The sequence below is a fragment of the Schistocerca americana genome, chromosome 2 (genome assembly GCF_021461395.2).
Source record: "Schistocerca americana isolate TAMUIC-IGC-003095 chromosome 2, iqSchAmer2.1, whole genome shotgun sequence".
Lineage (NCBI taxonomy): Eukaryota > Metazoa > Arthropoda > Insecta > Orthoptera > Acrididae > Schistocerca > Schistocerca americana.
Window position 1 is genome coordinate 63,205,853 of NC_060120.1, and position 13,016 is coordinate 63,218,868.

A 13,016-nucleotide genomic window follows, 5' to 3' on the forward strand; every position below is an offset into this window, starting at 1 on the left:
TTCGCCTTGCCCGTTACTTGTGTAATCTGATCATTCCATTTGAGATAATTTCGAATAGTCACACCCAGATACTTGACGGATGTTACCACTTCCAAAGACTGGGCATTTATTTTGTACTCGTACATTGGGAATTTTCGCCTTGTTATACGCAGTAGGTTACACTTACTGATATTGGGAGATAACTGCCAGTCATTACACGAAGCATTTATTTTCTGCAAATCCTCATTGATTTGTTCACAACTTAAGTGTGATACTATTTTCCTGTAGACTACAGCATCATCTGCAAACAGTCTAATTCCGCTGTCAGTACTATCAACCAGATCGTTTATGTAAACTGTAAAAAGCAGCGGACCTATTACACTGTCCTGGGGCACACCTGAAGTTACGCTTGTTTCTGTTGAAGTCACCCCTTTCAGGACGACATACTGCTCCCTGTCTGTTAGGGAACTATCTATCCAATCCCATATGTCATCGGATAGGCCGTAAGCAAGCACGTTTTGGAGCAAGCGACAGTGCGGAAATGAGTCGAACGTCTTTCGAAAGTCGAGAAAGTCGAGAATTCCTCATCTGCAGTCAGGTCATCTAGAACTCTATTTGGTTAAAATCTGTATTCAGCTGGACATAGGAATTGAACAAAGTACAAGAGACTCACAGATAAGGAGCGTCGTAGCCGCCTTGCTTATACAGTGATGGCACACTGTTTCCCGTTGCAATAATTTAAGGAACCAAATAAACTTGTTATTTTCCGGGAGGTCACTCGTTATACGCAAACGCTGCCACAAGATTTCTATTCTGTAGTCTTTTAAGGCCTTGTCCAATGAGATGATAAGTGTTTAATTTTACAAAGGGAGTATGCTGAAAAGAAAGGTAAATTTCAGACTGGTAGATGCGGTTCTGGGCTCTAGATCCCAGTTTGTGACTTACTTATTTACTCATTCTCGTAATTATTAATCGACAGTACACGACACGCATATTCGAAAGGCTACATTATTTATGTAACATTTAACACACAATATTCGCGATCGAATGTATACATCTGACATCTCAATAACGTCTTTTAGCATGATTAGGACTTCATTATTCAGACGCGAGCACATCTCAACTCATTACTTTGGAACCGTAGCTCCTGTCTTCGACAATTACAATTCGCGCTTTCAGATGGAGAACGGTATTGATGAGTGGAGCAGGATGAGATGTAACCATACGCTTACGAATGCCTCCAAAACTTGATAATAATAAGAAAACGTAAGCTGCGCCAGATTTTTTGCGTGCTACGCGACTGGAAGCGAATGAGCAGTAATGGTAGCGACCCATTTGCAGGCCATAATGCAGTCCGGCTCGCCGACCGCGCCGTGGGCCATAATCGACCGCGAGGAGTCGATTCTGCGCGGGCTGCGGCTGGCCGAGGCGGTGGGCTGCCCGCACACCAAGGCGGAGATGCCGTCCGTCATCGACTGCCTGCGCCGCAAGAACGCCACCGAGCTCGTCAACAACGAGTGGGGCACGCTCGGCATCTGCGAGTTCCCCTTCGTGCCCATCATCGACGGCGCCATCCTCGACGAGACTCCGCAGCGCTCGCTGGCCGCCAAGAACTTCAAGAAGACCAACATCATGATGGGCAGCAACACCGAAGAGGGGTAACAACCAGCTATTACTCCCTACACTTTTACCATCAAATTGCAAGATCTCTGTGAGTGACGTATCTGGGGCATGGCTCTGGGCACCGTTTCCATACGGACGGAGTTCTTACATTTGTGGCATGCGAAAACAGTGGGGAACGGTTACAGAAGTAGGCAAGAGAGAGAAAGAGGTAGGAGGTTGGCGAGAGAGGAAAAAGTAAAGCAAGAAGTGTTAGAAGTCACTAAATCGGGAAGGGTCGGACATGTGTGAAGGAAAATTACAAAATCAAGATTGGAATGTGTTCGAAGTGGCCGTGCGGTTAAAGGCGCTGCAGTCTGGAACCGCAAGACCGCTACGGTCGCAGGTTCGAATCCTGCCTCGGGCATGGATGTTTGTGATGTCCTTAGGTTAGTTAGGTTTAACTAGTTCTAAGTTCTAGGGGACTAATGACCTCAGCAGTTGAGTCCCATAGTGCTCAGAGCCATTTTTTTGGAATGTGTTGAACAACTGTTCCACAAGTTCTGCTTCCCTGTGGTACGAAAGACTTAAGACTTGTTTATGACTACTAGGTTAAGGTAAATGAGCCAACGCAACTAAAGCGTATGTACTACATTTTATGTTCGTAGTTGACGGTGCATTTTCATAGATGCAATGTAAAGAAATGAAAGTTGAATGACATTGCTGCAAGCAATGCCGGTTTGAACTACTGTTTACTGTATTTGAAAACAACATAATACACTATAGATTTACTGAATGTTTATTCTAACAATACCACCACTTGAAAAGTGGATTAGAAATCAGATTAATAATGTTGCTCACGCAGCATATGTTCGCTTTATCGAGCAACAACAAAACTGTGGATGGTATCGTCAGAATCGAAATAATGAGGTCACTGTAAAGAAGACATTAATTTGGCACTTATCTTGAATGGATTTCCACGTAGATCTCATCGAAGTCGTTACGGCTCATCTTGTTGATTCTAGGGTGATTCCACTTTGGCTGCTAGAAGGTCCGGATCTGTATTTTAGCAGTATTTGAAGACCTAACAAATGCGTTTTTCAGGAAGTTCTTAGTGATCAAACAGTACCAGATCGGAACAATGGCATGGTAGAAATAATTTTTGACTTGGTGTTTACGATCCACATTTTTAATAAACTTCTTGTAAATTCACATATACTTCTTCTTAATTGTCACATCATCAAGAAAACAGTTTTGTATCAATCTTCACATACTTAATTTCCACTTTAACCAAACACATGACTTGACTGTTCTTTTACAAACCGAAATAACAACATAACTTCTACAAAGTGAAACAAAGACTGCTATGTGCGCATTCACGCCAAAACGATTACAAGTAAGTCAAAGATTATGAAAGTCTCACAGAGATGAATACACACAAGAACAATGTCACTGTAATATATCGATACATCGGAGTACCTATACATTAATAAAACCAAATGTGAATATTGTCACAAAAATATGTCTGATACTTCGCAGAAAAGTAGTTCGATATTACTGGTATCAAGAACTGGGGTAGGAGTGCCGCAATGGTCACGTAAATAAAGAACCATTACACAATCTTTCACTGAATTGTAAAGTAATATTGATCTCAATAAACGAAAAAAACAGGCCAAACATCAATGTGGTGTTAACCAAACCGATCGTGGTTGGGGGGATGGGGTAGTTTTCCGCTCGGAAGGTAGCGGTTCTCAGAATCGCAGTTTCACTGGGCGGCAGTTACCCGATGTAAGCCACTGAATCTACAGAATAAATACCGACACTCCGTTCATTATTACATGGTCTGTTTACATTAATTAAGTGTTAACTTCACAGTATTTCACGGTAACCTTGGCGATAAACAGTATGCCTCAATTGCATTCCTGCCGTAGCTACAACGTAAGGGGGAAGGCGCGTCTCCATGCCCGTTATTACTCCACGAGACAGTGGTATAGCTGCTGAGAGTATCGGAAAAGTGTAATAGTTGGGATCATATATACTAACCTGCAACGGTCAGCGTTACGTAAGTCAGGGGGCGAAATTCGAGACAATGTAACTATATATGATCCATGGTAAAGCCAAGGGGCGTGTTTAATAATTGGTCGCTTGAACTGTAGAAAGCGTACGCCATCACCTTCAGTTCGCAAGGCTTCAAATGGCTCTGAGCATTATGGGACTTAACATCTGTGGTCATCAGTCCCCTAGAACTTAGAGCTACTTAAACCTAACTAACCTAGGGACATCACACACATCCATGCCCGAGGCAGGATTCGAACCTGCGACCGTAGCGGTCGCGCGGTTCCAGACTGTAGCGCCCAGAACCGCTCGACCACTGGTGGGGAGATCCCTGCGCATCTGAGCGCACAGTTCAGAGGCCTGGACAACTTTATACCGGTGGATGCACCGCCGCCTCTACGTGCAACGGTTGCGCATACCTTGTGCCCACAGGAAGTGGCACAACTGTAAACATACCTTTAACGCCGACGTGGAGGTGCCCGCATAATGTTCCCGATGTGAGAGAATAGCCCCAAACATCAGTTGATTGTTAATTTTTAGTGGCTGAGGTTCAAAGTTAATGTTAGATCCACAATTCCAGTTTTCAATGTTTAACAATTTTGAACTGGACGTCAGCAGAACACGCTGTAGTATATGTAAGGAATGACAAAATAACTGACATACTTATGTGTCATCATCACATCCATAGATTGTTCATTTAACGTTGTTGGCACTTGTGAAAGAGTTGCCAAGGACGTTAGTTTCTCAATCCATGGATCTGATGACATATATACAGGAAAGAATTTTTCATGAAATTATAGTGAAATAGTGAAATCCAGACCTTTAGCTGGTTACAGGATTTGCTAAATATCAATGGGTACAGTTGAAAAACGTATACCCCGACCGGGACTCGAACCCGGGACCTCCTGCTTACATGGCAGACGCTCTATAGCACGCTCCCCGTAAGACCTTCATTTCCAACTTTGTCCACACACTACATTTGTAGCACCCCTGCCCACTATACTCATTACTCGCAGCATTGTAATTTCATTCTTCCAGATCTGGAAGATCACCAATGCTATCTGAACAGATTTTTGCGTGAACTGGAGCACAAAACGTTCCTTGTATACCACTTCAAAATGGCTAACCGGCAGCCAATGCAATGGTGATAGCTTGTCTTAATAGTAAAATGTGACGATGATGCGAAGATGTCTTTAGAAAGAATAGCCGGTCAAATTATACACCACATGTACGCTGCCTAAATGTGTTGACCGAAAACTTTCGTTCATGAAGTATACGGGGGCTGCTGAGTGCCATGATTCTATCACGTTCATAATGAATAAGGTAATAAACTATACAACTACAGGCAACAGCCAATCAAATCAAACCTATTTTAATGTCTCTTTAGAGTAACTGTGTAATTTGAGTTACCTGTTTTTGTGTTCATTATCCGCCACAGATTATTGTCCGAAGATTAGATTTATGCGTCTCTCCACTGTAGCCTTTCCTCTGAAAGCATTTTCATCTTGGCCTATTCTACAACATACATCGATTTGAACTTGCTGACTGTGTCCAAGGCTTGTTCTACCTCTCAAATTTTTACCCAACCACTTGCCTCTACTACCAACTGACGATTCCTTGATGCCTCAGGATGTGTTCTCGCAAGCGATACCTTCTTTTAATTATATTTTACCGTAAACTTCATTTCTACACAATGCCATTCAGTGTCTCCTCATTGAGCATTCGATCTACCTATCTAATCTTCAACGTATGTCTGTAGCTCCCAGTTTCGAAAATGTGTATTCCCTTCTTGGTCCACATTGCACAAAACTGTAGAAGGCTGCAGTTCAAGCAGAGATACTTCAGAAAAGACTTTCAACACTTAAATTTATGCTGCACATTATAACATTTGTCTTTTTCAGAAACTCCATTTCAGCTCTTCCTAGTCTGCGTTTTACATCCTCCTTTACGTTGTACACTAGTAGCGATATTCGTCTACTACTTTTACTGTCTCATCGCCTGATTTAATTCGACTACATTCCTGTGTCCTTATTTTCTACATCTACATCTACATTTATACCCCGCAAGCTACCCAAAGGTGTGTGGCGGAGGGCACTTTACGTGCCACTGTCATTACCTCCCTTTCCTTTTCCAGTCGCGTATGGTTCGCGGGAAGAACAACTGCCGGAAAGCCTCTGTGCGCACTCGAATCTCTCTAATTTTGCAATCGTGATCTCCTCGGGAGTTATAAATAGGGGGAAGCAATATATTCGATACCTCACCCAGAAACGCACCCTATCGAAATCTGGACAGCAAGCTACACCACGATGCAGAGCGCCTCTCTTAGCAGAGTCTGCCACTTGAGTTTGCTAAACATCTCCGTAACGCTATCACTCTTACCAAATAACCCTGTGACGAAACGTGCCGCTCTTGTTTGGATCTTCCGTCAACCCGATCTGGTACGGATCCCACACTGATGAGCAATTTTCAAGTATAGGTCGAACGAGTGTTTTGTAAGCCACCTCCTTTGTTGATGGACTACATTTTGTAAGGACTCTCCCAATGAATCTCAACCTGGCAGCCGCCTTACCAACAATTAATTTTATATGATCATTCCACTTCAAATCGTTCCGTACGCATACTCCCAAATATTTTACAGAAGTAACTGCTACCAGTGTTTGTTCCGCTATCATATAATGATGCAATAAGGGATCCTTCTTTCTATGTATTCGCAATACATTACATTTGTCTGTGTTAAGGGTCAGTTGCCACTCCCTGCACCACTTCCTGCATTTCGCTGCAATTTTCTGATGCTGCAACTTCTCTGTATACTACAGCATTATCCGCGAAAAGCCGCATGGAATTTCCGATACTATCTACTAGGTCATTTATATATATTGTGGAAAGCTATGGTCCCATAACACTCCCCTGTGGCATGCCAGAGGATACTTCAACGTCTGTAGACGTCTCTTCATTGAGAACAACATGCTGCGTTCTGTTTGCTAAAAACTTTTCAATCCAGCCACACAGATGGTCTGATATTCCGTAGGCTCTTACTTTGTTTATCAGGCGACAGTGCGGAACTGTATCGAACGCCTTCCGGAAGTCAAGGAAAATGGCATCTACCTGGAAGCCTGTATCTAATATTTTCTTTGTCTCATGAACAAATAAAGCGAGTTGAGTCTCACACGATCGCTGTTTCCGGAATCCATGTTGATTCCTACAGAGTAGATTCTGGGTTTCCAGAAGCGACATGATACGCAAGCAAGAAACATGTTCTAAAATTCTACAACAGATCGACGTCAGAGATATTGGTCTATAGTTTTGCGCATCTGCTCGACGCCTCTTCTTGAAGACTGGAACTACCTGTGCTCTTTTCTAATCATTTGGAACCTTCCGTTCATCTAGAGACTTGCAGTTATTTCTGTTGATAGTCAACTTACAACTTTTTTTCAAGACACTACACTGCGGTCAACTAATGTTGCAGCCTTTGCAGTTTCTGACAGTATTACAGCGTCTTTGCCATTGCCGACAGTATTACAGCATCAGCGGCATGCCTCAGTCTTTTTTTTATTATTTCTTGCCGTGAACTTAACATACAGTTCACTTCGATTTCGTTTACTGCTAACGCAGTGTGGCAACGGGAATATGTTACAGTCAACTCTCACCCCTGTCCCGAACAAATCTTTCCTCTCTTGTTATTTTTCACTGGCTTCGGTACGAGTTGTAGACACCCTGACGCTCCCGCAGGTACTACTTCATCATCTACTACCTGACGGAGCTGTTCCGCAAGGAGGAGGACGTGTACGTGAGCCGCGACGAGTACCTCAAGGCGGTGCGGGAGCTCAACCCGTACGTCAACAACGTGGCCCGCCAGGCCATCGTCTTCGAGTACACCGACTGGGCCAACCCGGACGACCCGATCGGCAACCGCGACGCCCTGGACAAGATGGTGGGCGACTACCACTTCACGTGCAACGTGAACGAGTTCGCGCACCGCTACGCGGAGACGGGCAACAACGTGTACATGTACTACTTCAAGCACCGCTCCGCCGGCAACCCGTGGCCGTCGTGGACGGGCGTGATGCACGGCGACGAGATCAACTACGTGTTCGGCGAGCCGCTCGACCCGCGCAAGGGCTACACGCCGCACGAGGTCGAGCTGAGCCGCCGCATGATGCGCTACTGGGCCAACTTCGCCAAGACGGGGTGAGTACCCGGCGTAGCGGTATTTAGCAGTCTAATAGTTTCAAGTGATGCACGCCACTCAGCGAATCGACTGATAAAATAGTATGCTGACCCTTTATCGCCGGCCATAGCCGCACGTTGTGGAATCCTAACACTGCACAAAGAAAGAAAATGATATATGAACATATTACGATTTTTATTTTTATCCTGGTGTGTTACTTGAACTGTTATACAGGGGTCGCTAACGAATAATTATGCGATTTCCTGAGATGCGAAAAGGAATCTCATAAACTACACTACTGGCCATTAAAATTGTTACACCATGAAGGTGACGTGCTACAGAAGCGAAATTTAACCGACAGGAAGAAGATATGCTGTGATATAAAATGATTAGCTTTTCAGAGCATTCACACAAGGATGGCGCTGGTGGCGACACCTACAACGTGCTGACATGAGAAAAGTTTCCAACCGATTTCTCATACACAAGCAGCAGTTGACCGGCGTTGCCTGGTGAAACGTTGTGATGCCTCGAGTAAGCAGGAAAAATGAGTACCATCACGTTTACAACTTTGATGAAGGTCGGATTGTACCACATCGCCATTGCGGTTTATCGTATCGCGACATTGCTGCTCGTATTGGTCGAGATCCAATGACTGTTAGCAGAATACGGAATCGGTGGGTTTAGGAGGGTAATACGGAACGCCGTGCTGGATCCCAACGGGCTCGTATCACTAGCAGTTGAGATGACAGGCATCTTATCCGCATGGCATTAACGGATCGTGCAGCCACGTCTCAATCCCTGAGTCAACACATGGGGACGTTTGCAAGACAACAACCATCTGCACGAACAGTTCGACGACGTTTGCAGCAACACGGACTATCAGCTCGGAGACCATGGCTGCGGTTACCCTTGACGCTGCATCACAGACAGGAGCGCCTGCGATGGTATACTCAACGACGAACCTGGATGCACCAATCGCAAAACGTCATTTTTTCTGTTGAATCCAGGTTCTGTTTACAGCATCCTGATGGTTGCATCCGTGTTTGGCGACATCGCGGTGAACGCACTTTGGAAGCGTGTATTCATCGCCATACTGGCGTATCACCCGGCGTGATGGTATGGGGTGCCATTGGTTACACGTTTCGGTCACCTCTTGTTTGCATTGGCGGCACTTTCAACAGTGTACGTTACATTTCAGATGTGTTACGACCCGTGGCTCTACCCTTCATTCGATCCCTGCGAAACCATACATTTCAGTAGCATAAAGCACGACCGCATGTTGCAGGTCCTGTACGGTCCTTTCTGGATGCATAAAATGTTCGACTGCTGCCTTGGGCAACACATTTTCGATCTCTCACCAACTGAAAACGTCTGGTCAATGGTAGCCGAGCAGCTGGCTCGTCACAATACGCCAGTCACTACTCTTGATGAACTGTGGTATCGGCTTGAAGCTGCATGCTCAACTGTACCTGTACACACCATCCAAGCTCTGTTTGACTCAATGCACATGCGTATCAAAGCCGTTATTACTGCCAGAGGTGGTTGTTCTGGGTACTGATTTCTCAGGATCTATCCACCCAAATTGGGTGAAAATGTAATCACATGTCAGTTTTAGTGTAATTTATTTGTCCAATGAATACCCGTTTATCATCTGCATTTCCTCTTGGTGTAGCAATTTTAATGGTCAGTGGTGTATCTTTCCATTGGTCAAACAGTTACGAGACGATTCTACGGTAACAGCGTGGACCAACTGTAGCAAAATATACGGGAACAAAGGTAAGGTTTATCAAGGAATAAAATCATCTTTCATAAAAACAGTGCTCACCCACATACACAACTCTTGTTTCTGTGGCAAAAATACGTGATCTAAGACACGAATTGATGCCAGACCAATCTTATCCCGCCTACTTCGACTGATTCGGTTCCATCAACTTTCCATCTCGTCCCCAAGTTCGAAATTTTCCTCGGTGGACAGACATTTCGTTCAAACGAAGAACTAACACCCAAAGACAAGTGCTTTGGAAGCCTGGAGGAATTTAATTTGTGACATGGAATCCATGCATCGGAACATCGCTTGACCAAGTGCATTAGTGTTCAGAGGGACTACACTGAATATTCGTTTGTTTCTATTCTGTTCCGAGAATTTTTCAGTCTACCCTCGTACATTGTCTCTAGATTCGGAAGAAGCCCGTTCGGATACACTTGGTGAAAGGATTATTATCGCCAGTATTTGGCTCGCAAGGGGACTAGCGGCATTTTCATATCAAACAGTATACTAAGATCCTGAGTCTGATTATAAGACACTCTTCGCAGTGTCTCATGTAGTGAGGGAATGTGACACTGACCTAAGGCAAATAAAATGAACTGCAGTGAGTCATTCAGACCTGGCGAAGCTGCTTTAGGTGGAGGAATTATCTTGAATTCTACTAATCACCAAGATCATTTTTAATCGTAAATGTGCAGAAAGCTACGGCATTATTAAGTTCACTGGTATGTTACTGTGGCAAGAGAGTTTACTGGAGAGACAAACTGTGAAGTTTGCTCCATTATTGAAATTTTCGTTTCTGTAGTACTTCCAAAACAACAGCTACACACCCTAAAACTCCTTAGTTGAATATCTTTCTTTTATGATTTTCCAGGACGGCCGTGAAAGGGATATGTTGGTTTCAACTGCCGTACGGTGGCAGAGATATAGGGAAAGGCCAGAAGTCTTTACCATGACGGAGAATTAGTAACCTTGATCTTCGGACAACATCACACTGTACTTCTATTATACATTGCTAGTGTCCTTGCTATTGCGATTAATTTTGTGCAGATCATTTTCTGCAGCGAGATACAAGAGGGAAGACATGCAAGTGTTTTGGTATGTAGTATTTCACTATCACAACCAGCAAAGCACCAGCGGCATTATTATTTGAAGCTAGAGGGCGCTGCAAATAATTTGGTAATCAAAGCTCCGTCACGTACCAATTGTTAACTGTGGGAGCCGAGCAGACTGGTTGTGTCATATACTGAATACAGTTATTGGTAAATAGGGATTTCAGACAGCATCTCTTCTTAATTTATGGTACACAATTCAAATGCACCATCTCTTGTTGCAACATTGCAATTATCATAGTAATAACAGAACAGGTGAGACGTAAAGTGAGAGGTGGTCGTCTACCAACGTAACTCAAGCAACGTAACTTAGCAAAAAATAATAGACATTTTAAACCGTGGCAGAGGTTTGTCACCACGAACCGAGGTCGGCTTGCTTGAGAACGACGTGCTGTGCTAAGTACACGATAGAGCGTGGTGTGGCACCTTGAAAACTTTACAGTAGTTTCACTTCAGTTCTGTAAAGTAAATGTCAGCGACATCGTACGTTGATAGGTAGCAATTTGCGTTATCACATGGAATGTCTGATGAAAATGGAAGGGTTACTTATCGAGTTTAAGAGTAGGGGCACACCACAAATTGCCTTGAAGTTTTTGAAGATTTCATTTCACCTCTGGAAGAGGACTTCTCCAGACACTTAGAGTGGTTCAACAGAATTTTCTCTGTGTAAGAAACAACGTGCTAGGAGTTATAAAGTACCCCTCTTTGTTATCTCACTACGCGCGGAGTTCATTACACAGGCAATTGCAAAATTGCGGATGGCCAACGATCGACCTGATTCACTCACACTTCTGCGCGTGCAGATGCTTCACGTACTAATTATCGCAGGAATCTAGTGTTCTTCCAGCACTGTTCCTCACTATCTCGAAATTCCTCGAAATTCTAATTATTACACGTTGTTAGTTACGAATATTTGTTGCGATCACTACGTACACATCTTCAGCGTGTAAGGAACAATTGTCATCTGCCATCAGCGTCATTTTTTTATTAAATATTTGATGCAACATTCATTATAACTCTTTAGTTATTGTGCTGCTTTGCATAATACTTTGGTGTAGACCCGTTGAAATTATTTTTTTCACACTTATTTTCACTACTTTATTCCACATCAGCCAGAATGCCAACATCCAAACAAGTACTCCAATTAGACTTTTCCTCCGCAAGAAATCAATAATGATCGCAGACTCACACAAGGAATTTATTGATTTATTAATAAACGTTTAAGATCTGTAGCCTTTTGTGTATGGCGATTTGATATAAATTTTTTTTTTTTACCTTTCGTACTTCATGGATACATGGATACATGAGGCTACACTATTGTTGAAACTTTTTTTAAATACTTGCGTAATCCGTGGCATGCTAATTAATTTCTACTTAATAAACAGCAGAAGACAAAGGACGTGCGATAATGTGTACAAATAAACAACAGATTGAGAGGAACACATCTGACGCCTCGCAACTAGCAATTAGGTTTTAAACTCTGGGTTTTGTCTTGGAGAACCTGAAAAGTGGTACACAGTCTTTGTACACATGCTGCACGACAACGTTGGGAATGTACAGTTTCTTTTGCTGGCCAGTGATCATCGTGTGAATGCTGCAGATGTATTTGAATCGATTCGTGTCATTGGCCACAAAGACCAAGATGAAATATATTTACAGTACAGGGGTGTGTGTATGTTAAGTGCTCCTACACCTTTAAGGGGAGTTGGAATGCCGGAAAATGGAAAAAATTCACATTTTCAGTTTTTAACCTTATAACTTAATTTGAAATTTTCTGCTTAAAATGGTGCAAAATTTGTTAAGAAATTCCAATTGGAAGTATTTTTATTTAATTTTTCAAAATTACATGTGCGCCCAGCAAAGTTACCCATCTTGTGATTTGTACACATTTAAATCTTCGCATTTCCGAAAACATTACATATAGAAGGCTGTGGATTTCACTCTTCAGTTGTAGAATCTTTGATCCTTCCATAGGTACCATTGTTTTTACGACTAGCTGTGTTTATTGTTCAGTTTTTGATCTGTGAGTGTTTGTTTTGAGCCTCGAGTTTAGTTTGTCGCTCATTTGGAGTTTGTTATCTGTCTTGTTTTGACTTTCAGTGGTGAGTGCGTAGTTTCTACGATGCCTAGGAGTGCATCATTATTTAAAAAGCGAAAGTTTCGCGGTAATAGATTTACAAATAACGTTTGTTCAAGTGATTCTGCTTCAGCACCTGTTGATGCTGGTGAAAGTTCTGACGTTTGTACAGCTGAGATGTGTGAAGGAGACACGCCCACCAGTGCATCAAAAAAGAAGTTATCAAACTGTGCAAGTGAAATTACAGATGAAGCTTCTAAT

General features: G+C 43.1%; 1 protein-coding gene across 1 annotated transcript in view; it reads left to right on the top strand.

Annotated features, from left to right (window-relative positions):
• The window catches only part of LOC124596111 (acetylcholinesterase-like), a gene marked incomplete at its 5' end in the record, with an annotated part of 44,927 nt that extends 37,102 nt beyond the window's left edge, over positions 1 to 7,825 (top strand). Inside the window, 2 exons of the mRNA XM_047135126.1 lie at positions 1,321 to 1,637; positions 7,363 to 7,825. Coding sequence (XP_046991082.1) covers positions 1,321 to 1,637; positions 7,363 to 7,825 — 780 coding nt within the window. The remainder of the gene's footprint in view (positions 1 to 1,320; positions 1,638 to 7,362) is intronic.
• Positions 7,826 to 13,016: the final 5,191 nt, after the last annotated feature.